Source organism: Sphaeramia orbicularis, chromosome 13, assembly GCF_902148855.1.
Source record: "Sphaeramia orbicularis chromosome 13, fSphaOr1.1, whole genome shotgun sequence".
NCBI classification, from domain to species: domain Eukaryota; kingdom Metazoa; phylum Chordata; class Actinopteri; order Kurtiformes; family Apogonidae; genus Sphaeramia; species Sphaeramia orbicularis.
The window spans coordinates 48082851-48110477 of record NC_043969.1 but is presented as its reverse complement, the minus strand read 5'-3'; the positions used below and the strand labels follow the sequence as shown (position 1 = coordinate 48110477).

Genomic DNA, 27627 nt, shown 5'->3' with positions numbered 1-27627 from the left:
GGCTGTTTTGAATGTCTGGGATCACCACAAATGTGTGATGTTAAAATGGGGTCATGAGGAAAAAAAAAAGATTGGACACCACAGAGACGCTAAAATTAAACATACATTCCTTTAATGTTGAATAATTCGCAATATTTTCTTTTCAAAGTCATCAAAGAAAACAATGTTTTGGTAAATGCAGTTATTTATTAAAGTACTTTACAGGGTAACGTAGTTGCTTCTAATGATCAGCAGTTCGTCAGATGTTTTGTCATTGAGGCGACATCGTTCTGGTCTGAATATCTGTCCTGAAACTGTTTTATATACTTTATACACTTTTTATGCATTATGAATTTCTTTGAATTTCATGGAATTTCAATTCTACTTCCTGCAGTTTGAATTGAAATTCTGTGTCCTGTTTGTAACCTCAATTCTAATTCAAGAATTGAATTGGAATTTAGGGGTCATTCTCACTTCAATTCTGAATTTTGTGAATTGCAATGAACTGCTGACATGTCCAGGGTGCACCCCACCTTCCCCCATAAGTAGCTGGGATAGGCTCCCATGACCCTTCTGAGGATAAAGTGGGTTCAGAAAATGAATGAATGAATGAACTCTGACTTTTGTCCAACCCTGCTGGATGGATGTTAAAACCAGGTTATAAATGACAAAAATCAACGAGGACACAGGAAATATCAAACTGTTTATTGACCGTCTCCACCAGTGGTTCTGATTCACCTGCAGAAACAGGATGGACTGGACTTTGAACACATACTGAACTAAAACAAACCTGACAGAGGAGTTCAACCGTCCACACGTCAACCCAAAGTCTGTTCTATGTTACGTCAACACCGTTAATCGTCATCGGTTTTGTTTTTCTTTTTCTTCTTCTTCTTCTTCTTGCCATCCATCCCGTCGCCGTACGAAGTGTCTACAGGTTCACATTTCACCGTCACCTCCTCCTGTTTGACTCGGACGCTGGGCTCCAGCCCCTCCTCCACCTCCTCCCGTTCCCGATCTTTCTTCTTCTTCTTCTTCTTCCTCCTTTCATCTAAGGCAGTGTCCTCCTCGAAAGGAAACCGTTCCGCCATCATTTCATCCCTGAGTGCCATCGCTGGCTCTGTTTTGACCCTGACCAGCGCATCCACATCGTCTGGAAGCTCCGTCTTTATTCGCTTTTCCTTCTTCTTCTTCTTCCTCCTCCTGCCCTCCTCATCCTCTTCTTCTGCTCTGGTTTCTTCTATGAACCTCTTCATGACCAGGGGCCGCAGCGTTGCAGACGACGGCCCATAGGCGGCGCCGTCCACCTCGCTCTCCGCCACGCAGGTCAGCCTGGGGGTCTTGCTGCCGAAGGGGTGGAACCTCTGTTTAAGGCCCGGTGGGATGGTGGGGGCGGGGGTAGCGGGGACCACCTGGGGGTTCTGGTTGGCGTTGGCGTCGCCGTAGGTCTCACATATGTTCAACTGGCCGGAGAAGGCGGGCCCAAACACTGCAGCATCTGAGGAGGGGTGGGCCTTGGTGAGCAGGTGGAGGTCAGAGGTGCCGTGCGTGGACGCCAGGACACTGTAGATCTGATGGTCGGCCCCGGTGCTGGCCCCGCCCTCAGCAGCAGGAACCTTCAGGGTCTGCAGACCTGAGAGGGGAACCTGAAGGCCACGGAACCTGGACCGAGGACAGAGACCGGGTTAGTGACGCTACATCTGGGATCAGGATGAGGACCAGCCAATCACATCTATGAGCATAAAATCACATGACCATAAACTCCAATAACTGGAGTCATCAGACAATTAGAAGAATTAGATTTTAACCCTTTAGGTGCTGGAGGGGGGTTTTTTGTTTTGGCTCAGATGGTAGAGCGGGTCGTCCAATAACCGAAGGGTTGGTGGTTCGAATCCCGCTCTGTCCATGTGCTGTTGTGTCCTTGGGCAAGACATTTCACCCTCCCTGCTTCCAGCGCTGCTACTCACACTGGTGTATAAATGTGTGTGAATGTTTGGTGGTGGTCAGAGGGGCTGTAGGCACGAATTGGCTACGCTTCTGTCAGTCTGCCGCAGGGCAGCTGTGGATACAAATGTAGTTTACCACCACCAGAGGGAGAATGTGAGAGTGAATGAATAGTGGATCCACTGTACACACTTTGAGTATGCGTTCATAGAAAACCGCTATATAAATCTAATCCATTATTATCATTATTATTATTATTATTATTATTAAATATTCAATTTTGATATCTAGATTTCAAAAAGCTGTATGATGCAAAAGTTTAGAGATAAAGTCATACTGTAAATGAGAAAAATATCAGGCATGACCCAAAGTTTATGATGGGAGTAAATTTACTCATCTAATTTGCATATTGTGATGTCACATGGTGGCAGCCATATTGGATTGCGTAACTTTTAGTAAAATTGAACTTTGAACATATTTACATGGAAGTTTTCTTTGTGTTTTTTTTAATCTTATCCTAAAAACTAGAAGCACTCGGAGAGCGCAGACCTCCGCCAAGGCTGATCAGTGCCCCCCCCCGTGGGCCCCCCCCCCCGATCACCACCAAAATTTAATCATTTCTTCCTTATCCCATTTCCAACAAACCCTGAAAATTTCATCCAAATCTGTCCATAACTTTTTGAGTTATGTTGCACACTAACGGACAGACAAACAAACAAACAGACAAACAAACAAACAAACAAACAAACCCTGGCAAAAACCTAACCTCCTTGGCGGAGGTAATAAATGAACCTAAACATTAATACAAAGTAAAATGCAGTAAATTTTAGTATCATTTTATCCAAGCAGCAGAGTAGACAAATCTGTCCTTATCTATCCAAACTAAAATTAAATTAAAGCTGCAAGCAGCATTGGGCGGGACCTCGCACCGGGCGTTCCGCCTCCCGTGACCGTCGACACCTCAGCTCCACTCACACCTCTCCGTCCCCATACCAGTTCCCACCCTTTAGTGTCTGTCCTCCTTACATCTGTACAGAACACCAGTGACCCTCTGCTGAAACCACCATTACCTTTAAATGAGACTTTTATTTTGGAAACCCTACTGTGTGTATGTGCATTTGTTTAGTATGTGAGGGAAAGAATCAGTTAGAAAAATGAATTGAAGTTGTATGAATAAGTGAGTATAAAAGTGATGATTTCTCACAGTTAAGGCTTTTATTTTGGAAAAACCCTATTGTGTGAGCATGTGTGTCTGTGAGAAAGAGTACTTTTGAATGAAGAAACATTGTACAAACAGTTGAGCGTTTGGTCATAAAAATGAAAAGAAGTTATGTAAGACAGTATGTATTATTTTTAATAAGGGTTTTATTTTGAAAAAAATGTACTGTGTTTACTTTGTAATGTGTGCAAAATGTCCAATATCCACAACAAAATACAGCAAAACATGTTTTAAAATGTGATGGAGGGAACAAAAAAAAAAAAAAAAAAAGCTATTTCCCTTCTTGGGGTTTGAACCCAGGACTCCTGCATAACAGAACACTGCTCTAACCACTGATCTATTATCAGACACCCACCAGATGGCAGCAGTGTCCTTTATATGGGGATATTGTCATTGTGAAAAGTGAAACTACACATACTCTTCCAAAAATCGCCATTATTCCATAACCGGAGGTCGTATCAGAAAAATTCTTTCACTTTTGGATTCTGCAGACTTGTGGGAATTTAATGAGATAAAACTTTTGTGTCAAAAGTCTAAAATGAATAAGCAGTAATTGCAGAAACGTAGAGTAACTTTCAAAGGCAGATTGCCAACTTCCTGTTGGAGTTAGCTCATAAGTGTCAGTGTATGATTTGTCGGGCTCAATCAGACCAACATTTTGGCATTTGTTTCATGTTTCTGTGACATTCCTACTGGCCGCTAGGGAAGATTTTGTGTGTTTTTTAGTACATAGGTGGCGCTACAGAGTCCATTTTGGCACCCAAGGGGTTAATTTTGATATGGTATGAAAGTGTTCAGCAGCCATGACATACTTGGCAAATTTGGTGAGTTTTGGAGCATGTTAAGGGGGTCAAATGGCAGTCTAAAGTGGAAAAAGAATGAAAAGAAAAAAAATTGTTATAAATCAATAACCGTACATGCTATCTTAAAAATTTTTGCATGTGAGTATTGTGGTGAGTACCGTGAACGCGTAGATATGTCACATGTGGGGAAAAACTCCAAAGTGAAAAATGAGTTTCAAACATCGCAACTTTGCGGCCCTGTAAAAGAAAAACTAAGACAGGTCTGGAAAAAGTGTGAGATAAGTTTTTTGATGAGGGTTCACTCTATCTTTTGGGGCTATTTAGAAGTCAATACGACAAATGGTGTCATCGGAGTTAGTTTTAGAAATTTTATTTTGAAAGGCATATTGCGAACTTCCTGTTGGAGTTAGGTCATAAGTGTCAGTGCATGATTTGTAGCGCTTTATCCAACAAAAATTTTGGCACTGGTTTCATGTCTGTACAACATTCCTACTGGCCACTAGGGCAGTTGCCATTTTTTTCACATAGGTGGCGCTAGAGAGGCCATTTTGGCACCTATGGTGTTAATTTTTTCATTTTATCAAATTTTTCGCCAGGCCTGACATGTGTGCCAAATTTGGTGAGTTTTCGTGCATGTTCAGGGGGTCAAAATCCAGGTCAAAGTGGTGTGTGAATATTAATAATATAAAAACGAACGAATAACAATAGGGCCTTGCCTCTCACTGTGTGAGAGGGCCTTACCTTTCGGCTCGGTCCCTAATAAACTTTACTTTCTGACTAAACCAGCTCAGGACCACGAGTTATGGTCTGTTTCAGTCTGTTATGATGCTTGTCACAATATTGCAACTTTGCCGCTTAAAAGGGTAAATTTATTTTTTGTGGAAATTAAGGACATATCAATTTTATTTTAGCTTTTAATTATTAAAAATATGATAGTGAAAGAATAAGAAAGGCTGCATAGATGTAAGACCAGATTTAAACAATTATTCACCATCAGAAAAATGTAAACTTATTTATTTATTTTTTAACTTTGTGGACATGTTAGAATATAAAACATGCATTTAAGTGAAACAGAAACAGGAGGGATGTTTAAAACCTGAATCTCCACTCTATCCCTGAACCCACAGCTTCATTATACAGATAAAGACAGATCTCGTGATGGAGATTGAAGGGTCAGAGGTGGACAGTATGAGGGACAGGGACCAGAGGTTGTACCCACCTTTCAGGGTTGAAGCTGGAGGGAGCTTTAATGAGCCATAACTCAGCGTGGTTCTTCTTCAAAGCGTTCGTCAAGGTGCTGCTGCAGGTTTTATGGCTGAATGATACGAAGTCAGCAGGACACTGGTACCTCATGGTCTTCTCTGTGGACGGAAAATGCATTAATCACCTGAACACAACGGGATGAACATCTGAACAAACGCTAACAGATAAAGAAAAACCCACAGATACGGATTAAAAGGAGAAGGACTGAGTCTTTACTGCAGGAAAAGAGACAAAGCCCAGACTCTGAAATGTCCACGAAGTTGAAAAATCTCCAGAACTGAACCTCACATCATGTTAATAAAACATTCAGACTATTAGACCATTTTAATCAATCAAATCAGAAACAACAAACTGAAAATAAACAACATTAACTTCAGTCTAATGTGTAAATTATGCCAATAACAAAAAGTTACGATCTGGTCTATATTTTCATTCATTTATTCATTCATTTATTTGTTTTTCGAGCAGAAGAAAAAACTAAACTTTTATGTGTACAAGGAACTAATAGCAGAAAATAAACAAAATAAACTCAATACGTATTGCTCAAAAAGGAGTGGGAAGAAGAAAACTTATTCAATCCCACTCCCATCTCTCATTTATACAACATAATACATTACTTTTACTTCCTTAATGATAAAGTTACATCTGTTTAGAGTCCTAATAATGTGAATAACAGAAAGAAAACAGATTATATTTACTTTTCCTCAATGTCATTTTTCAATCTTTGAAATAAGAACATGGGTTACACTAATTATATTTATTCCTGTCAAATTAAAGAAAATGAGTAAAATAAAAAATATGAGGGTGTTTTCATCCAGTTGCAAATTGTAGCTTTTTTCAGGTCTTTTTTTTTTTATATATATACAGTTTCATATCTTGCATCATTTTGACTTTCACATTGGTTGTGTCTGGTTTAATTCTTGTCTCATATCTTTTCAATTATTTAGTCTTTTATACATGTCTTGCATTATTATTTATTTTGCCTTAGTTTATTCTCAGTTTATCTTTGCATTGTTTTTTGTCTCAGTTTGTCTTTTTGTTAGTATATCTATTTAAGTGGAAATCAGTCCTAATACTGTGAAGGTGCAAAACAAAAATTGTGAATTTACATCAAATCCGTTAAGTAATTTTGAAAGTACAATAAATAAAAGGAAGAGATAAAAGTGCTAAATTTTAGATAGTCTCTCTCTCGTTCAGGTTTCAGCTTTATTCTTAATTAAATGACCACTAATAAACTGTTGGTGTTTTCAGTGTTTGTCCTCAGCTAAAACTTAAATGAAACATTAGACAAACAGCTAAAGCTTTGTACAAACTAACAGTGAACAGACATTAGAAGGATCACACTTATAACAGATGTAAACGTGTCTACAGCTTCACAGTAAAGACATGAACAGACACTGAATGTTAAACTCTACTGGATTTCATCACACAGGCAGAACTTCCTAAACTTTGAATTAGCTTCACAACATCCAAACCGAACCAGTTCCCACCCGGACCTGACCTGGAGGTTTGGCCTGGGTCTCAGTCCCGGAGACCGGACTGTCCGCTTCGTCTTCACTGGACGAAGAAACGTCTTTGGGCATCTTTCAACTTTAATAAAATAGGACTCAAAGTGTTAGATTTACTCGTTTCTACGGCTCTAGACGCATGGCTACCGAGGACGCACATGTGTTGACCCAAAATGAACTCTGACCTTTAATGACTTCACTTCCGTGCTACTTTTCATTGTAGTTTTATCAGCAGACGCGGCAGTAGAACGTATACAGAGAAAAACAGTTAGTGGACTACAAGACCCATAATGCCCCTGTAAAGGTTACGTAACGTCCCAGTGTCTGTCGGGGAGGCAGTGACAGTAGGCCGAAGTAGGTAAACAAAACACACAGATGAGAAAACGGTCCAAAACCGGACCCAAACCCGAGCCAGTTTTCTGCCGTAGGATGTGTAACATTGTTCTGCATCGACCGGGACTCGTTGACGGGAACAGTCGGTGGTAAACGGAGGGCGTGCACCTGTTTGAGCTAAATAGGTTAACGGAGCTAACGTGTGTTAGCTCGTTAGCTAGCTGTCTGGTCGTGCCCCGGTCCGGTGAGCTCCGTCATGTCGTCCCCGTCCTCCTCCCGCCGCCAGTGGTGCTACCTGTGCGACCTGCCCAAGATGCCGTGGACCGTGGTGTGGGACTTCAGTGAGGTGGTCTGCCGCGGCTGCGTCAACTACGAGGGGGCGAACCAGATCGAGTTCCTGATCGCCAGCGCGCGGCAGCTGAAGCGGAGCCACGGGATGCAGGACGGGAACGTCCGGTCACCGGGTCCGTCTCCCAACAAGCACGGCACATCTGGGCGAGGAGAGGCGGCGGCGGCGGACGGGGGCAGGCCGCACTCCGACCGCTTTGAACGGGGAGGGAGAGGAGGCGGAGGGGAGAGCACCAGCTCCACCATCCGCGTTCCGCCCAACGGGCTGCACCGGGACGGCCAGCCGCCCCAGGAGGGGAACCGGCAGAGTCCCAGCGGCAGCCGGAGACCCATGCTGGGGGCGGCCATCCCTCCCAGCCTGGTAACGCAGAGCATCGCGGGGATTCCTCACGGGCTGCTGGCGGGGATGCCCGCGGGTCTCACCGCCCGGACAGCCCCCATGAGCAGCCCCATGATCTTCCCCGCCCCGATGCTGGCCGAGATGAGCCGCCGGCAGCTGGGCATGGGGATGAGCATCGCGCCGTTCATCACCCCGGAGCTGGAGCGGGAACTGAGCTCGTCCCAGAACCAGCCCAAGACTCAGACCCAGGCCCACACGGCCGTGGCCGGCAGCAGTGCCGCCAAAAGCACCGGACTCCCCTCCGCGTCGTCCTCCGTGGCCGGAGCCGTGAGCCAGACCAGCCCCAAGCCCGCGTCCTCTCCGGCCAGGCAGCCGCGGCCCCTGACCTCCAGGTCCGGGGGGGAGCCCCTGGGCTCCGGGGCCTCCGCAGAGGCGGCCACCACAGCCGCGGCGTTACCCCACAGCGGGGCCTCGGAGCTGGGCTCAGCATCAGCCGGGAACAGCCACTCAGCTGGAAACACGCTGTCCTGCACCTTGTGTCACGAGAGGCTGGAAGACACGCACTTTGTCCAGTGTCCATCAGTCCCAGGACACAGGTAGGTGTCTGCAGTAGACAGAGGGATGGGACTGAAAGAACCAGACATGACACGTCATCAGTTTGATCAGTTCAATGTCTGTTGACAGATGAAGAAACAGTTTGTTATTTTGAATGAGGTTAAACAGGTGACATTTTTAGACTGGTGTAATAATCATAGTTTAGAAAATAAAAAGCCAACATCTGATTGTCCTGTGTTAGCCCTGTAGCTCCCACCAAAATGAAAACACATGATGCATTTCTGAAATAAATGATATTTATTGGAAACTATCTGTTGAAAAAGTTATACTGCAGAAAATAGTTAATCACTGAATGTGGTTTTGAACATCAGTCTAAACAAAACATCTGTATGGATTCATTCTTTTTCTTTTTTTTTAGGTATAACTTTACCCCAATGTCATTATTTCCATCTGAAACATTATCTATATTTAGAATTAAATAAAGTTCTGTAAAACAGGTACAGTTTTGATGAAACAGTCCTAATGAGGAACGTGTTATCTGTCTGTTTTCTCCTCAAACACACAAACTTAAACTAGTAAAAACATAGTACATCACTGAATCCAAAGTATCACTGGACTTTGGATGTTTTATTTGAAGCATTTTGTTTCAGAAAGAGATGCTTAAAGGACATTTTACAAACTGAGTTTCAGTAAAAAAAAACAAACAAACCTTGGTATCATTTGTGTTTTCAGTCTTTAATCATCCACCCTCAGTCGTCCTCTGTGTTTTCATTCTTCTGACATTGTGAGTCTGGTTCTAACTCATCTCCTCTGACTCGTCCACCCTTCAGGTTTTGCTTCCCCTGCACCAGAGTCTACATCCAGAGCCGACGGGGGGACGGGGAGGTGTACTGCCCCAGCGGAGAGCGTTGTGCGCTGGATAACTCTCCTAACAGCCCCCCCTGGGCCTTCATGCAGGGGGAGGTCACGACCATCCTGGGCACAGCCGGAACTGGAGCTGCGTCGGCTGCCGCACCTGGCCCCAGTCCCGGCTCTGGACCCGGGTCCGCCTCCGGGGCTGGGACCGGGACCGGGACGGGGTCTGGCACTGGAAGTGGGAGTGGAAGCGGAGACGTCGCTGTCAAAAAGGAGAGAGAGACGTGATTGTGATTTCCACAGACGGCAACCCAGCAACAGGTAAATGTACGTCCATCTGTTCCAGAAAACCATGAAGGACCTGGAAAAGTCCTGAAACTCAGCTTTTACAGATGAACCGTCCTCAGCTTTAGGAAACAGAACATCTAATAAAATACTGTCAAACTCCGACAAAATGATGTTTATGCAGGTGAGTTTAAAGTCAAAGGGTTTTTACATTGTGTTACATTTTTAGCAGGAAACTTCATTAACTCTGGGGCAGTTTTTCGTCCTTTATCATGATGTAAATCTGAAAGTTTTAGATGGTGACAGTGAAGATCATTTTCTTCAACGGTGCAGACATCATGCTTTTTTCTGAATTTGTGTAGTTTGAGGTGCAAACAGGGTTTTACTGTTGTTATGATCCAACTGAAAATGATGCACTTTTACCTAATTTCATGATAAAACCTTTACCAAAACAACTCATTGATTCATTAATAAAGTGAATATGAAAATAACATGTAACAAAGGTCTTTTATTTTCACACAGTAGTTAATTAAAGTTACTTCTGTTCATGCACTTAAAGATTGAAAAGTCACAGAAATGTTTTGCTCGTGAAATGTGGTGGAACCTGCAACCGTACAAAACTGTTTCACTGAGACTAATACTAAGACTAATACTACGAGGAACACCAAGACTAATACGTCATCTATTCTATTCTATTCTATTCTATTCTATTCTATTCTATTCTATTCTATTCAATTCATCATTTGTGTGTTTGTCGTCTCCTCACAGTTGCATCTTCCACCAGATGGAGGCGGATCAGCGGACCACCTCCCTTCAGGAAGAGAAGCAGCACAGCCCCCCAGCGTTCAGAAAACCTGTAGAACCCAGGTGTTCACCCTCCACCTGGACCAACTTTATCAGAACCGCCGGACCCCTGACGTCGCCCACATCCACCTGAATGAAGCTCGGCCGTTGTTTTAACCCAGATCTTCTCTGTCTGATGTGACGAGAACGTGAAACGTACCCGAACCCACAACAAGAGGCCGGGTACTGGGTTCACATGGGCTCAGATAAGAGTCAGTCCAACAATTAAACACATCAGGTGACGTTAAAAGACCTTCAGAGGTTCCATAATAACACAGATGTACCAGGACACGACCAGCACCAACAGAAACACCAGGAACTTCTAGACTAGGGCTGTCAAAGTCATTTTAGTTCAGGGGCCACATACAACCCAATGGGACCAGTAAAATAATAATATAATAACCTAGAAATAATAATCCACGTTTTAGTGTGATAAAAGTAAAATTATGTCATAAAGGTGGGAATTACCTGAACAACCAAGTACAAGCGGAAGGTTCTTCAGAAAAATAAGTGCAATTTCAACACTGGAAAAAAAATCAAAATCTTACCAAGTGTATTTTTCTCATTTCTAGTCCAAATATCTCATCACACTTAAAATCAGACATAATCACCTAAATAGTAACTTTTCAGTGAGATATAAGAACTTATCTGATCTGGAAAATCTGATTTCAAGAAATCTTACCAAGATAATTTTCACTTGTTCCATTAACAGATTGTTTTTTTTTGTTTGTTTTTTTGTTGTTTTTTTTTGCTTGAATTAAGGGGAAAAAATTCTTGAATTAAACAAAAAAGTCTGCCACTGGAACAAGTGAAAATTATCTTGGTACAATTATTATCTTGGAACATTATTACGTCTCAGTTTATTGTGACCACAACTTACTCATAGTGGATCTACAAATGCACAAAACATTTAGTAAATTAAAATTGTACTTATTTAAGACATTTCAGGTTCATATTTGTCCAGGTTATTCACACGTTGTTGTGAAAGAATAGTTTGTAAATATAGATATTTTCTTCATGTAATTTAACTTTTTTTCACATTAAACCAAGAGGAGAATTAGTAGTTGTCATTATTTATAGGTTCTTCTGTTATTATTTTACTTTAGATCATATTGGTCTGTATGTGGAACCTGAACTAAAACCGTTGACCTTTGATATTTTCAGTGTATTTTTTGCACTGAATTTAGGCCCCTACAACGGGCCGGTTTTGGCCCGTGGGCCGTATATTTGACACCCCTGTTCTAGATCCATCAGTTCCTCGACCAGTTCCTGATGCTGAACGTAGATGTTACAGCTGATGGCGCCGTCACCACCTGGTCCGATTGTCTGCATTATTATGATGTTTTCTGAGATTTATGTAAAATATAAAACGTATAACGGATGTAATTTCACATCATTTTTGACTTTTTGTCACTGTGTAATGTCGAAAATCTGGAAAAGTGAGTGGCAAATAATCAACACCCAGAAAGATTCAAATTAAAGCTTCAGTTTCACTTCAAAAGTCGGAGAAACCTTGAATTAATATTAGGTTTTAATCGGTATTAAACACACAGTCTGGCCAAAAAAAAAACAACATCTGGATTTAACTCCACAGATTTGATTAGTGTGTTTCATTAGTCCTTTAACTCTAACAGATGCAAGAGGAGCTTCTCATTTCAACAACCATCAGTTTGTAGAGTGACTGGATGCATCTGAACTAAACTAAATTAAAATTTAAGTGTAATAAAATTAAATGCAGAGATGGTTTAAACAACTACAAGTTGGTAAAAAATAAAAACAACAGTAAAACTGAACTAAAAGATGGTTAAAACAGCCTAAAAAATAGTAAAACTGACATAGAATATGGTAAAACAAAATTAAAAGGTAGATAATATAAATAAAAGATAATAATACCCCAAGTTTAAGATCCTAAACCCAACTAAAGATGTTCAAACTAAACTAAAAGATGGTTAAAACAGCCTAAAAATTGGTTAAACTAAATTAAAAGGTGGTTGAAAAACACTTAAAGTTAGTAAAACAAGCAATAAGATGATAAAAACAAAGTAGAAGTTGTTATTTTTTGAATATTTAATGAACAGTAACATAAGTTAATGTCATCATCTGAGCTCAGTTCAATGATTCAGACTGAAGGAAATTACACGAAAAAACAAGAAACGTACAAACTTGCCACATCAGAGACTCTTCACAAAATAAAACATGGATTTGTTTAATGAGAAATCCTAATGTTCAAGTAATTAAATGTAAAAACTAGTTGAACGTCCACATCCTGGTGTGGATCGGACCGGGTGGTACCAGCAGAATCAGACTGTCAAACCCAAACTCTGGTCGTTTCTTCATCTCAAACACTCATTTTCCAGATGAACAGAAGCTAAAACGAGTGAAATCTGAACTAACACTGAATGTGTTTCCATTTGAAGCCACTGAAGCTTTAAAATCAGATTCTACGAAAGGACACTGAAGGCCACACTGAGGATAAAACAGACTCATGGGAAAAAAAGTCATAATATAAGTGGAATGACGTCTGGTTTTCTCAGGATGAAATCACGAAAAAACCTTTTAGCAAATATTTGAATAAACTTAGCTGGTGCGTTTGAGTCCGCTGGGAATTCTGACAACTCAAGTAGGGAAACTTCACATCTTTTATTCTGATAATATTATGACTTTTTTCTTGTAAATACCAGATTTTCCTCCTCATGTGGCCTTAAATAAAACAGCTCCTCCAGGTCTCAGATGAGTCCCATCCCTCCGTTCAGATATTTGTGCCTCTTCACACCAAAACACCGACATTAGACAGAAAGTGAACATTTCAGGTGAACTCCGGTGTAAAGTCCAGATGAATTGTGCATATGTTGTGGTCGACGTTCTCCTCTACTGTTCTTTTATGACTGAATCAGGGTCTGAATGAACAGATTTATACTTCATCTTCTTCGTCTTCTTCTTCGTCTTCTTTTTGCTCTGTTTTAAGTACCAATGGGAAAAACCCCGAACACAAAGTGGTGCGAGGTGTTCCAGACGTTCACGCCTCAGCTTTAACCTGAATGTTTATAGAAACGAGCGTCAACCGCAAACGGCGCTTCGATATGAGATCCAGCCTACGCTTTACCCCGAATGTATATGAACAGATATCTATTCCTAGGCCTAGGACTATATTTTCTACTAGAATGTTGGATGTTATTTACTGTATAGACGTATCCTAGTATGTATGTGCAATCCTTAGTCATAGTATATGCAACGGTTTGGAATATTTTAAAACTATTGTGTATTGTTTCTTATCCTCATACGTTATTTGTTAATTGAAGAGAAAATCCACCTAAAAACAAACACACACACACAAAAAACAACGGAAACTCGAGGCTTTGAACATGTTGCCATAGAGACGGTAGAACTAATCACATCGTTTCCATGGTGACGGAGGGAAATAATGATGATAAATAATAAGTGGTTCCAGGCACAACAAGCCCCGCCCCTCACATGTATTGTACCTTATTTTGGCATCAATCCAGCTGATGTCATCACGTCTATATATGTGCACGTTTCGCCCATTGTAAGAAAATCGGGGAAAAAAATACGGAAGAGGACTAGGGCCACTGGAAAAAAAAAAAAGAAAATTAAGGTCCAATATGTGTCTTTTTTATTATTCTGAGAAAAAAGTTAGAATTCTGACTTTTGCCTCAGAATAATAATAAAAGAAACGTATTGGACCTTAATTTTTTTTTTTCCAGTGGCCCTAATCCTCTTCCATTAAAAAAAAAAAAAAAAAAAAAAAAAAAAGAAGATTTTAAAAATTCACAAAAAATTTGAACTTTGACCGACTATAAATGAGATCCACAAATTCTTTGTTTCCTATTGTTTCATTGTTTCGACTTTTCTTTTATCGTTTATGTTTTCTTGTGTTTCGTCTTTTACTACTATTTTTTTTTTTACATCATTTTCCTTTTGTCGTGTTTTTATTTTATTTAATCTTTTACATCATTTTCATGTTTTGATGTTTTCATTTGTTTCATCGTTTACTACATTTATTTTTAAGTCGTTTTCCTTTTGTCTTATTTTTTTATTCTTTTTTTTACATCATTCACTTTTTTATGTTTTTGTTTCATCTTTTACTTTGTTTTTTCATGTTTTAATACTTTTTTATGTCATTTTCCATTTGTTTTGTCTGTTTGTTTTATTTCGTGTTTTACATTTGTTTCACTTTTTATGTTTTTGTTTCATCTTTTACTTTGTGTTTTTTCATCTTTTATTACATTTTTTACGTCTGTTTTTTTTGTTTTATTTTATTTAATTTTTTTTTTTTTTTTTTACCACATTTTCACTTTTCCTTTTAATGTTTTTGTTTTGTCTGTTACTTCATGCTTTTTTCTTTGTTCCCTCTCATTTCATTGTTTCAAGCTTTCTTTTTATTTCATCTTTTATGTTTTCATTTGTTTCATCTTTTACATAATTATTTTTTTATTTTTTTATTTTTAAATCTCAGTAATTTAATAAATTAAACCAAATAAAATCACATAATTCTTCAGTTTCCACATCAGGACTAAATCTCAAACATCCGTTGTTCTGAGTGTATTTTTATCCTGATAAAAACCTCTTTTCGCTCGATATATCGTAGTTTCAGTATCGTGCTCTCGGTATCATGGTTTCCTTGTGCCTTGTGTTTTTGGTGGATTCTCTCTTCTTCTTGTGCAGGTTGTACTCGTCGGTACAGAAGCACAAACCAACCAAAGCTGATCTTCTGCCCAAACGGATGTAAATGTTTGATGAAATGCTCTTCATAGCTTGTGTTTCTTCACCTCCGGACTCTCCTCCTCCTCCAGATTAAATCCTTCTACGTGGACCTTCATTCATTCACAGATTCTCCCTCAGATCAGGTTCGACGTAGACTCCGTTTTTACGTTGAATATGCACTGATTCACGATGCAATCCCATGTTAAGTGCCTTTTAGAAACTGTTTACGGTGCGATGGCGAGTCCGGATCCTCAGGGGAACTCGGAGCGATGCAATGTCTGATGTTTTTTATCGTCTCGTCTAATATTAACCTGAATCTGTTTTTCCCTTCGGTCGCCACCAGATGGCGTGTTATTTCTTTAAAGTTTTCGTAAAAGTCGGTCTGTGTCCAGGTTCTTTTCAGACGTCAGTTTGTTTTTTTTTTGTTTTTTTTTTTAAAGATCTGTTGGTTTTACTTCAGCTTCATGTACAAAATAGAAACCAGGAATAAAACAGGATGGAAACTTGTACGACTGTGTTTGAATCAGTTTATTATTCTTACAGGTATTATTTTTTTTTAAAAACACAAAAACAGACGGGTTTAGATTCAGATAAAATGTCTGTAGAACCTGTTTTCTCCTCCTGATGATGGAAATAAAAAGAATAAAGTTTAAGAATAAATGAATGAAAGAAAGAATATTCAACAAAATTAACTAAATAATCAGCAACAACGAAAAACCAACAAACCGAACAAAATACTGAGTAAATTAGCCTCAAATGAAATGAAAAGCAGCAGAAGTCTTTTAAAAAATCCACAAGAAATAATAACAAATAAATAACAACAAACAAAAGTGACAAACTGACCCAAAAAGTAACTAAATGAATACGAAATCAACAAAAATGATCAAAATTAGTTCTAGAATTAGCAAAAAGTATGAGAAAAATAGATGGAAATGAACAGAAGACAACAAAATGACCAAAATATGTAAAAAAAAAAAAAAAAAAAAAGTCAATCAGTTCATGTTTATTATATTTATTATTAAAAGACCAGACAGACTTATATTCAGATAAGATGTCTGTAGAACCTGGTGTTTTCTCCTGATGATTGAAATCAAAAGGATAAACTTTAAGAAGAATGAATGAAAGAAAGAATATTAAAAAAAAAAAATGAACTAAATAATCAGCAAAGTAGAAATGAGTAAAAAAAAAAAAAAGATAAATAATGAGCAAATTAGACGTAAATGAAACATAAAACAGAAATTATCCAAAAAAAAAAAGAAAATCAACAAAAGACACAAATGAGCCAAAAAAAAGTAACAAACTGACTCAAAAAGCAACAAAAGGGATTGAAAGAATTTCAAAAAAGAAAGAAAATAATGAGCAAAATAGACAAAAATGAACAAAAAACAACAAAATGACCAATGTATGCAAAAAAAAAAAGTGGTTTACACCTGATCCTGATGGTCTTCAGTACAGCCATGTCAACCCAGACTAGAACCTGAACCAGAGACCAGATGACAGTAGTCCTGGATGTCTGTGTTCTGTCCACCGGATGGCGTCCTCCTGCTGTGTCAGAGGCTGAACACCACCGGCCACTTCATTAGGTACACCCAGGCCTGAGTCCACCTGCCAGGACCGGTCCATCTCCCAGGCCTGGGTCCACTTCCAAGGACTAGGTGGTCTAAGCAGGTCCAAAGTGGGTCAGATATCTGCACAGGTGTACCTAATGAAGTGGCCTGTGATGGAGCTGTCACTAGGATGTGGTCATGTGACCCTTGGTCATCGACCTTAAACCAGATCAGCTGTTTAGGTCCACGTCGTTTCACATTGATCCACATTGGTCCACGTTGTTCTGGTCTGAACCAGGTCTGATCTGTTCCATGAGGACATCACATCAGTTTTAACCAAGTACAGGTGAATGTTTACATGTTTACATCAGGATGTTTTATGTTAATATCATATCAGTGTATTTTCATTTATTTTTGAGTTTCTTCATTTTTGTTCATTTTATTCAATAGTTTATTCTTTTTTGTTTGACTAGTTCTTTATTTGTGATTATTTTATCTATGATTTTCTTCATTTTTTATTATTTTGCTCAATAAGTTCTTAATTTTTCTTAATTTTCTTCATTGTTGGTTTTTGTTCATGTTGTTTGGTTTTGTTGTTTACTTGATACTTTTCCTCCTTTTCATCATCAAGTCAAGTTTTAATTCCATCAGTAGATTTTCACTCATACTGTGTTGGTTTCTTGTGTGGTTGTGTGTCGGTGTATATTATATGTATTTTCATATGTCAGTGTGTGTTGGTGTGTGTCGGTGCAGGTCTACGTCTGCAGGTTCTGCTCATGTGTGATTTCCCATGAGGCCGATCTGCTGTTTCCTCCATTAGTGTCGACTCATTAAAGCCTTTGTTAAACCAATTATAGACGTGTTAATGGATCCATTAACATGAAAACTGCCCTGTGGAGAAGGAAATGAAAACCTGCAATCCACAGGATCCACCAGGGGCCTGGAGAGACCAGGACCAGGACCAGGACCAGGAGGTTCTGAAGAAAGCAGAACCAGGCCCAGAACTAAGAGGAGAAAGAAACGTAAATATATTAAACTCACGTCAAGATGATGAGTTTATACACGTTTTAACAGAATATTATTTAACATCATACAAACATAATTACATTATATGAGGAACTTCAGTGTTTTAAGAATAATATTATTCATATTAAAACCAGAAATCCTCACATAATAACATATCTTCATGTTATAACAACATATGTACGTGTTATAAGAAGGTATTTTTATTTTAATGAGACATTTTCACACAACAACCAGATATTTTAATGTCATAATGAATTATAAGAACAGCATATTTTCTATTAAGATATTTCAATGATATAAGTTATTTTAATGGCGTAAGATTCATTTAAGATGTTATGATACGATATTTAATTATGAAAGAAAACAGCTTCATATTATAACAGAATTATAACATGATATAAGCTCTTTTATGTCATACTGAGAACAGATTTTCACCTTAAAACACATTTTGACGTTAAAACCACATATGCTAATGATATAAATTATTAGTTTAACAATAAAACGTCACATTTTTATGTTCAAACAACTTTTTTTTTTTTTTTTTTTTTTTTTTTTTTTTTTTTACAGTATAATGACATATTTTAAAAGATTCATGTTCATGTTATGAGATATTTTAAATTTAGGATAATTGATTCTTAAAATAGACATTTTAATGTGAAAAGTTAATTATTAATAGCATAGTATAATCACAATTTTTCATATTATAACGAGTTATTTGAAGATATTTAATGAAATATTGTTATTTTATGAAGATATTTTCACAGTTTGAGATATTTAAATATTATAAGAACATAGTTATGATGATATATATTGACTTTACTACATTATATTTTGATTTTATAATAAGGTGATTTACGTCTTTATGGGATATTTTTATGTAATAGATAAAAAGAAATTTAACAAAAATCCATTATTTATGTGAATTTTATGCCATAAAAGCATCATATTTTTAAAAATCTGTATTTATTCAGTTTGTCTTTTTTAATGTGATATTTTTAAGGTTTTTCGTGTGTTTTTTTGAATCCACATGAGGCGGATCCTGGATCATTCAGGACTGGCTCAAACTGGGTCCAGATCCATATGACCTGATCCTGGATCTGAGTCCGGATCAGATCCTGTTTATTCCGGAACCTTCATCCTCAGACCGGGAGGGTCCGGGTCCTAATCCACTTGACAGGCAGGTGTCAGGCGGTGGGGTCCTGGGGATCCTGGGGGTCCTGGGGGTCCTGGGGTCCTGGGGTGGACGTGGAGGGTCCAGGTCAGCAGATGGATCCAGATCCAGGACAGACCCCGGTGGACGTGGTGGTGGGTTTCGGACCGGACCCTGGCGGTGTCCCACCTGGATCTTGTGTAGACCCCCTGTCCTTCCGGTGGTTTCTGGGTCTTTTAATCCCGTCGACCTCCCGCATGCGCATCCATTACATGCGCAATGAGCGGCCATTGGCGCGCGCTTTGACATTCACGGGCCTGTCTGGTCCTGGACCCACATGTGTATTGGAGTCCGGCCCCGCGCCGCGCACCAGGACCACTTTATTTATGGGGGGGGGGGGGCGTCCTGCAGGAGACCAGCACCTGATAAAACCACATGAGGACAAAGACCTGGAGGACTTTGACCCAGGTATTATCTAATAAATAAAAGAATCTAATAAATATAGAAGAAACTATAATAGAGAGAAAAAAAAGTCACACCATCAGTGTCTGAGACAGAAAAAAGAAAAAAGAATGAAGATGAAACTGATGAATATTGAACCAAAAATGGACTAAAACAAGAATTAACTGAACAAAAGTAATGAATTAAATGTGGGGAAAAAGCAAAAATCCACAGAAACGAAATAAAATGAACAAAACATGAGCAAAAATAATCAACAAAATGTCAGAAATAATAAAAATGAGCCAATCAATACTCAGTAATCAATAATGGATAACCAACAACATAAAAAAGAACAAAACAATAGCATAAATAGGAATATTTTCTGATTTTTCTTATATTCATTTTATTTTTGTGGATTTTGTTCATTATTTTATTCCTTTTTTTCTTTTCTTTTGTTCATTTTCATTCATTTTGTTTCTGATTTTGTCCATTAATGTTTATTTTATTCATTATTTCCTTCGTTTTTGTTATTTTTGCTTAATTTTTTGCTTATTATTGTTAGTTTTTATAATTATTTTAAATTTCTTCATTTCTGCTTATTCTGAGAGGTTTTGTTCATTTTTTTTTTTCATTAATTATTTCGTTTTTCTTCGTTTTATTTAGTTCATTTTGTTATTTATGTCTGTGATCATTTTCATTGTGTTGATTGAATGTGTCATCATCATGTAAAGTGTGGTTTTGCAGAGCTTTCTTTCTTTCTTAATCCGAACATAAACTCCTGTTATTTCAGTTCTTCCAAAAACACAGACATTAAATTAAATATACAAATAAAAAAAGTCTAACCCAGTTCACACTGAATACAGATTCTGGTTCTGGTTCTGGTTCTGCTGGACCTTCTTGAACTTTCTTCTCCTCCTCCTCATCAGTGTAGTCCAGGTCCTGGACGTGGATCTGAGCCCGAGCCCGAACCGGACCCGGGTCTTCCTCCGTGACCCGGTGTCCCTGAGCACCCTCACCCCGGTCCCCGCGGAGGATTATGGGTCACGGGTGGCCCCAGGTCGGCCGCCGGGCCCAATATACAGCACGCCAGGGGGCCACATCGGCCTTTGAGCCGGGGCCCTTCCTGGATCCAGGATCCGTATTGAAATGGCGGCGGAGGGAGGGGGCGGAGGCGGGACCCGGGACCTGGGGCGCCTTATAAGACCCGCACGACCTGGTTCCTGGACCGGATCTGCGCGCACCACACCTCACCGTCCAGCACGCGGTCACACAGAGTCTGAGGAAAAAAAAAAAAAAAAAAAAAAAAAAAAAAGAAACGGGCCCAAAAGGAGAAGAACCGAACTGAAGAGTGTACGGTTCCGAGACCATGGAGGACTGACAGATCCACATCAGACCTGGACTCGGTTTCATCAGTTTGATCACATTTTGCGTAAAAGACTTTTTCTTCTTCTTCACAAACAGGATTCTCTGTTCGGATTTTTTCCCAGTTGGAGGATTAGTTCTTCATCTGTCATTTCTTAGACCACATCAGTCCTGAACCCGGTCTAGAAGTTCGCCTTCTCTCCAGACCTGTTGACTCGGGGATGTTGAGCTCTGTGAAGATGGAAACCCACGATCTACCAGAGTGGAATACTTTCTACAGCGAAGCCAGTGAGGTAAGGAGCAGAGCAGGGCGGCGTTTCCTGGTTCCCAAACGGGTCCAGAGGAGCGGGTGTCAGTGGCGCAGTCCAAAAGGAGAAAAAGGATGAAAATACACTCTGTTTACAGTCAAACATTAAAAGAAAAGCGTAAATATTAAAGAACAAACGAAATATGTTCTTGTTTAATCCAGTCCAACTCACAGCCGCGGTGCGTAAAGAAGGAAAAACGCACACATTTTCATCTTTATTTTTTATTTTTTACAATAATTTCTCTTTATAAAATGTACAAATGGCCTCGCAAAAATAAAAATGTATTTTTAGAATAAGATATTCTTCTTTTTTCACAAATTTAAACTACAAGAAATCGTTTTATATTAGTTTCCAGTTCGTCGCTCGCGTTATTTCTTATTTCTGTGCGTAATCTTTATTTTCTGTCAATCTTCCTCGTGTAAAACGTCTCTTTGTGTTTTTGTTTTCTGTGTTTTTTTTTTTTCCCTCTTCAGGCCTTTTCTTTGCATCTCTGATGATTTTTGTCACGTCAGGTGTGACTCTACCTGACAGACTTCTGTTTTCTGGTAATTTCATTAGGCGTTAATTCCATCAGCGGCTTCAGTTCTCACCTCAGTCCGACCTGATGAAATTAGCAGAAGAAGAAACAGTCTGTGAATGTTTAACCGCGGCCTGTTATCAGCGGCCCGTAAATACTTCACCCACTTTGACTTCGACGTCACAATAAAAGAGAATTCACCACGTCACCGTTTTCAGACTGAAAATTACAAATAAATCTACAGGTTTGAAATTTATTTGAAGAAACAATCGGATTCTTCCACTTTCACCAGAACAAACAGTGGGTTGTTTTTCCACGCGGAGGAGGCCTGTCTGCACCGGAGCTCCGTGACGCGCTTTTTACGCATTTTCAGGTTAACATCACCGTGTGAAATCCACGTCCTCAGGCCGCGCACTGAGAGATGCTTTGTGCATTGATAAGAGTCACGAAAATGGAAACGAAACCTTTCACAACAAACTCTGGATTTAAGGAGAAGCAGAAGTTAAGGAGTTAAAGGGAAAAAAGAATTAAAGATTAAAAAAAAAAAAAAAAGTTAAAGGTAAAAACAAAAAACTATAAGTTAAAGGTTGAAAAAAAAAGAGTTAAAGGGAAAAAAGAGTTTAAGGTAAAAACAACAAAAAATATAAGTTAAAGGCTGAAAAAAAGAGTTGAAGGTAAAAAAAAAAAAAAAAAAAAGTTAAAGGTAAAAACAAAAAAATATAAGTTAAAGGCTGAAAAAAGAATTAAAGGTAAAATAAATAAATAAATAAATAAAATAAAGGCAAAAAACAGAGTTAATGATAAAAAAAAGAGTTAAAGGGGAAAAAAAAGTTAAAGAAAACAAGAGTTTAAAGGTAAAAAAAAAAATAACTTGAAGATAAAAAAATAAAGTTAATGATAAAAAAAAGTTCAAGGTGAAAAAATGTACACAAAAAACAGAGTTAATGGCAAAAAAAAAAGAGTGAAAGGAAAAAAAACAGTTCAAGGTAAAAAAAAAAAAAAAAAAAAAAAAGTTTAAGGTAAAAAAACAAAAATTAAGGACAAAAAAACCCCCCAGAGTTAATAATTGAAAAAAAAAACAGAGTTAAAGTTGGAGATGAAAGTTTATTTATCTAGTGTTTGTTTATTTGTTTCTAACCACATGCTGTTGTTGTTCATTTGTTTACACCTGGTTGTCTTGGTTACAGATGTATTCCTCTCCCGGCTCCATGAACTCCGGCCTCGGTTCCATCAACAGTTACATCAACCTGAACCCGGCCGCCGCCTCCCCCGCCACCATGAACATGGCGTACCCCACCTCCGGCCTCAGCAGCTCGCCGCTGGCCTCCATGGGCTCTGGCCCCGCCCACATGCCCCTGTCCCCGGTGGCCCCGTCCCTCAGCTCGGGTTCCCTGACCCAACTGGGCCCCGCCGCCCCGGGTTCCCTGGGCTCCCTGACCCACTACCAGAACATGGGCCAGTCCATGAGCCAGCTGGGATACCCCGCCACCACCGCCGGCCTGAGCCGGGGGCCCAAGGAGATCCCCCCGAAGCCCTACCGGCGGTCCCTGACCCACGCCAAGCCGCCATATTCCTACATCTCCCTCATCACCATGGCGATCCAGCAGAGCGGAAGTAAGATGCTGACGCTGAACGAGATCTACCAGTGGATCATGGACCTGTTCCCGTATTATCGCGAGAACCAGCAACGTTGGCAGAACTCCATCCGCCACTCGCTGTCCTTCAACGACTGCTTCGTGAAGGTCGCCCGCTCACCGGACAAACCCGGTAAAGGCTCGTACTGGACGCTGCACCCGCAGTCGGGCAACATGTTCGAGAACGGCTGCTACCTGCGGCGCCAGAAACGCTTCAAGATCGAGGACAAGACGGCCAAGAAGGGCGCCAAGAACCAGGAGTCAGGGAAGGGAGGCCACGGCGGCGACCACCTGGCGGAGGAGCAAAGCCCTACGGGAGCGTCAGAGGGCGCCGACTCCGCCCACTCAGACAACTCCCACCCCGGATCCTCCTCGGACGACGGCCCCCACCACCGGAACTCCCTGGTTTCCTTGGACTGTGCTCCTCTGTCCTCCTCACACCTCCACAGCCCGCCGCCGTCCCTGGCCCCGCCCTCCTCCACCCCGTCCTCCCTGTCCCTGGCGCCCTCCTCTTCCTCCTCCTCTTCCTCTTCCTCCTCCAATCTCCTCTACTCCCAGTCTCTCGCCGGCAGCGCCCACCTCCTACCCGGCGCCGCCATGCAACAGCACCTGGACCTTCAGAGCGACGCCCTCAAGTCCCTGGACCCCCACTACAACTTCAACCACCCCTTCTCCATCACCAACCTCATGTCCAACGAGCAGAAGATGGACCTCAAGTCCTACCAGGACCAGGTCATGGCCTACAACAGCTACACCGGCGGCTCTCCGGTCGGCGCCAAACAGATCTACGACAGCCCCGGACCCGCCACCATGGACTCGGGCGCCTACTACCAAACTCTGTACAGCCGCTCGGTGCTCAACGCCTCCTAATGTGGACTCTGGACCTGGATCTGGATCTGGTCTCCAAAATGGACGCCCAGGCCCGTCTGTGTCCCTGCTCGTCTTTCTGCTCTTTCGTCTCTGGCTTCCATCCAACGGCCTTGAACAGACTCGCATCTAAAATGGCCGCCGTGTTTGAGGCCAAAGGACTATTTTTCTGTTCTTTATTTTCTTCCCTTTTTTCGTTGGACAGACGAGACAAGTGAAGGACCAGGACGACGAAGAAGACATTTCCATTTTCCATCGCTGTGTATAAAATGTAAATAGAAGTAATGTGGCGGGGGGGGAAAGGATATTTGCTTTTATTTATGAAGGGAATAAATTTTAATATATCGTGTATAGTGAGTTACAGCCCTAATGGGAGGTGTTTTTTCCGGCGGGGGGAGTTTTTGTTTTTTGTTTTTTCAGTTACTGTTGAGGCAGGTGTTACTGCGGCGAAAGACGGCGATGGAGGCGACTTTCGTGTTACAGCGTTTCACATTCCGTCACTGATTCCAGATCAGATCAGTCGGCATTTGTCGGATTAAATGAAGAAAATATTTCGAGTAACTGTGGTAAAAGCTACAAATAAGTTTCTGTTTGTCTTCATCCACATTGTGTTACCTTTAAGGCCATGGGTGGGGGAGGGGGTGGAGTGTTGGGGAGGAGGCGGGGTCAGTCAGTTACTAAAACAGTGGAGGGAGGAGAGATGCACTATGGGAGATTTACATACAGTACTTTGCACTATGGAGCTCATGGGCTGATAGTGTTTGTTACAACAAAGCCCCCGCTCTGTTAAAGCATCATGGGATATCACTGCAGCTAAGGCGTCAAATGACCACACGACCCCCCCCCACCCCCGCCCCCAGAAAATGGCCGATCAATGCGTCGACAATCTGACGACAGCGTGGAGGACGAGGTTCAGGTCACATGATTTTCTGTGTTTATTTAAGCTAGCGTCTGTTGCTTCTCAACCTTTTGACCGTGTGCTGATATAATATATGGTTCTGTTGTTGTTGTTGTTGTTTGTGTTGGTATAAATGTGATTGAAATGATTCGGTTTTCTTATTAAAAAGGCAAAAATACGGGGAGAAACGGTGCCTTGGTTTTTATTTTCCATGAGGAGTAGATATACTCATATGTCAAAAGCATCTACTGATAAAAACAAAACAAAAAAGTGTTTTAACTTAAGAAATAAGCGTAAAAAAATTTCAATTTTGATAAAGATTTCAAAAAGCTGTATCTTGGAAGTGTTTAGAGATAAGTCATACTGTACATGAGAAAAATATTGGGTATGAACTAAAATTTATGAGGGGAATAAATTGACTCATCTAATTTACATATTGTGACATCACAGGGCAGCAGCCATATTGGATTGCGTAACTTTTAGTAAAACTGAACTTTGAACATATTTACATGGACGTTTTCTTTGTGTTTTTTTTTTTTTTTTTTCATCTTATCCTTAAAATAAATGAACTTTAACATCAGTAGAAAGTAAAATGCAGTAAGTTTTATTATTATTATTATTATTATTATTATTATTATTATTATCATTATTATTATTATTTTTATCCAAGCAGCAGAGTAGACAAATCTGTTGTTATCTATCCAAACTAAAACTAAATAAACTTTATTTACTTACTAAACCCACTCAGGACCACGCCTTTAAACTGGATTTTCTTCCTCACTTTGAATAGAAACACGTCCCGAAATGGTGTTAAAATCGAAGGGGCACATGTCCGCCATCTATTGGTGGGAGGTGGTAACAAGATTTAGAAGCTATCTGGAGTTATTATGGTCTGTTTCAGTAAATTATGCTGCTTGTTGAAATATTGCAACTTTGGGGCTTAAAGGGTTAATTAATATATTACATTGTGAAATATGTTTATTAGACGTCAGCAGAGTTTGAAGGATTGTACTCACGGATAATTTGAGGCTGAAATTGCCATTAAAAGTGTAATTTAGTGTTAAATTTGGAGAATTCTGCTTAGATCTAAACCATCTACTGATCTAAAAGGTTTAATATGTGTTGATCCACTGATTCCATCAATACATGTAAATAAATGACGTAAAAGACAGAGTCCATGTAGTTGCACAATGACAGTGCATGTAGACGCTTGGTTTTATATAGTAAATGATAAATAAAATGAACAAAAACAGATGAAAAATGTACAAAATAATGGATAATGTGGAAAAAATAAGTCAAAATTTAGAAAAGCATAAGTAAAAAAAGCATAAAATAAGCAACCAAATGATCAAAAAGAGTTAAAGTGATCAATAAAATGAACAAACATTTATGAAAAATTTACAAAATAATGGATAATGTGGAAAAAATAAGTCAAAAAAATTTGTAAACACGAAGTAAAAAAAAAAAAATAAAAAAAATCATAAAATAAGCAACCAAACGATCCAAAACAGTTAAAGTGATTAATAAAATGAACAAAAATTTAGGAAAAATTAACAAAATAGATAATGGGAAAAAATAAGTCAAAATATAGTAAACACAAAATAAACAAAAAGCAACCAAATGATCAAAAACAGTTAAAGTGATCAATCAAATGAACAAAAATTAATGAAAAATGTGCAAAATAATAGATAATGTGAAAGATGAGTCAAAAATGAGTTAACACAAAGTATGGATAATGTGGAAAAAATAAGTCAAAATTCAGAAAAAAACTAAGTAAAAAAAAAGAATAAAATAAGAAACCAAATGATCAAAAACAATTAAAGTGATCAAAAAAATTAACAAAAATAAATGAAAAATATACAAAATAATAAATAACGTGAAAAAAACCCAAAATGTAGTAAAAAAAAAAAAAAATTAAATAAGCAACCAAATGATCAAAAAGAGTCAAAATGATCAATAAAATGAACAAAAATGAATAATAAATCAACAAAATCATAAGTAACATGAGTGATTGTAGATGATGACGTCATGTTTTGCAGGATATTCACCCCATTCACATGTTTAATGATGGTTAGGTTAAATACTTGTGTTAAAACTCTAAACGTCCTCATGTTAAAGGTCACCAGTTGCTCTACTTTCTGCTGAATCTCAACTATTTGTCAGAGCCAATTGATCAATCGATCAGTGAGTGGATGGATCGATCTCTGCCTCCCAGACCTCTTCGTACCTGAGCGCCGTCCATTTGCCGCTGGTTTTTTCGAGGAACGGCGGCGTTTTGTTGAAACAGCTCCTGACCAAATGCCTGGTTGTCGTCGTAGACTAAACACTGTCAGATCCCACTGAGATCCTCAAAGCCTCGCAGCCAGACCTGGACCGTCCAGAACCCGCCGCCCCGCCGCTGCCGCAGCCGTCCCACCGCTGACCCGGCACTAGAACAACGCCCAAAGATGTCAACAAAACAAAAACACAGACAGCAGAGCGTCAATCTGTTCTCTCTGAGGCTCTGGGGCCAATAAATCCAGTCAGAACAGAACCAGATCCACAGAGATCTGCAGAAACACCACGGTTTAAACCAGGGGGGTCAAACATACGGGCCCTGGGCCAAAACCAGCCCCCTAAAGGGTCCAAACCCTCCAAAATGCTAACGTTGAACTGAAGATATTGGTCATTTGTCAATGTCCAACCCAGGCTCATATCAGAATGTGAAACAGCTACATTTGTCGACAGTACAAAACGTATCAGTCTCACAGTTAGGGCCTGAAAACTCTAAAATGTTCAAGTTTTTTTATCCTATTCTTTTCCATCGGCCTGCGTCCAAGTCACATTTATTCTTTGTTTATTCTTTATTGAGGATCCCCATTAACTGACGCACAAACGCCA

At 39.8% G+C, this 27627-nt stretch overlaps 3 protein-coding genes across 4 annotated transcripts; 2 read left to right on the top strand and 1 right to left on the bottom strand.

Moving 5' to 3' along the window:
* Positions 1-661: 661 nt before the first annotated feature.
* polr1g (RNA polymerase I subunit G) lies at positions 662-7426 on the bottom strand. 2 transcript variants are annotated; one of them, XM_030153046.1, is made up of 3 exons: positions 7358-7426; positions 5165-5306; positions 662-1641 (listed from the first exon to the last, which is right to left on the bottom strand). In XM_030153046.1, the coding sequence occupies exons 2-3, from the start codon at positions 5296-5298 to the stop codon at positions 834-836; spliced, it is 942 nt and encodes a 313-aa protein (XP_030008906.1). In that variant the 5' UTR covers positions 5299-5306; positions 7358-7426; the 3' UTR covers positions 662-833. The 2 variants fall into 2 exon arrangements, with proteins under 2 accessions (XP_030008906.1, XP_030008905.1); XM_030153045.1 differs by lacking the exon at positions 7358-7426 and adding an exon at positions 6710-6967.
* irf2bp1 (interferon regulatory factor 2 binding protein 1) lies at positions 7029-10797 on the top strand. Its single transcript, XM_030153044.1, has 3 exons — positions 7029-8333; positions 9123-9468; positions 10201-10797. The coding sequence occupies exons 1-2, from the start codon at positions 7306-7308 to the stop codon at positions 9433-9435; spliced, it is 1341 nt and encodes a 446-aa protein (XP_030008904.1). The 5' UTR covers positions 7029-7305; the 3' UTR covers positions 9436-9468; positions 10201-10797.
* Positions 10798-20427: 9630 nt separating this feature from the next.
* On the top strand, positions 20428-24931 carry foxa3 (forkhead box A3). The gene is made up of 2 exons (XM_030153085.1): positions 20428-20816; positions 22536-24931. The coding sequence occupies exons 1-2, from the start codon at positions 20745-20747 to the stop codon at positions 23850-23852; spliced, it is 1389 nt and encodes a 462-aa protein (XP_030008945.1). The 5' UTR covers positions 20428-20744; the 3' UTR covers positions 23853-24931.
* Positions 24932-27627: the final 2696 nt, after the last annotated feature.

Excerpts from the sequence above, each read along its gene's own strand:
- polr1g (XM_030153045.1), bottom strand. The coding sequence starts at position 6,791 with ATGCCCAAAGACGTTTCTTCGTCCAGTGAAGACGAAGCGGACAGTCCG. Across the intron at positions 5,307-6,709 it reads GACCCAGGCCAAACCTCCAG|AGAAGACCATGAGGTACCAG; the intron begins GTCAGGTCCGGG and ends TTCCGTCCACAG. Across the intron at positions 1,642-5,164 it reads TCCAGCTTCAACCCTGAAAG|GTTCCGTGGCCTTCAGGTTC; the intron begins GTGGGTACAACC and ends TCCTCGGTCCAG.
- irf2bp1 (XM_030153044.1), top strand. The coding sequence starts at position 7,306 with ATGTCGTCCCCGTCCTCCTCCCGCCGCCAGTGGTGCTACCTGTGCGAC. Across the intron at positions 8,334-9,122 it reads CCATCAGTCCCAGGACACAG|GTTTTGCTTCCCCTGCACCA; the intron begins GTAGGTGTCTGC and ends TCCACCCTTCAG.
- foxa3 (XM_030153085.1), top strand. The coding sequence starts at position 20,745 with ATGTTGAGCTCTGTGAAGATGGAAACCCACGATCTACCAGAGTGGAAT. Across the intron at positions 20,817-22,535 it reads TCTACAGCGAAGCCAGTGAG|ATGTATTCCTCTCCCGGCTC; the intron begins GTAAGGAGCAGA and ends TCTTGGTTACAG.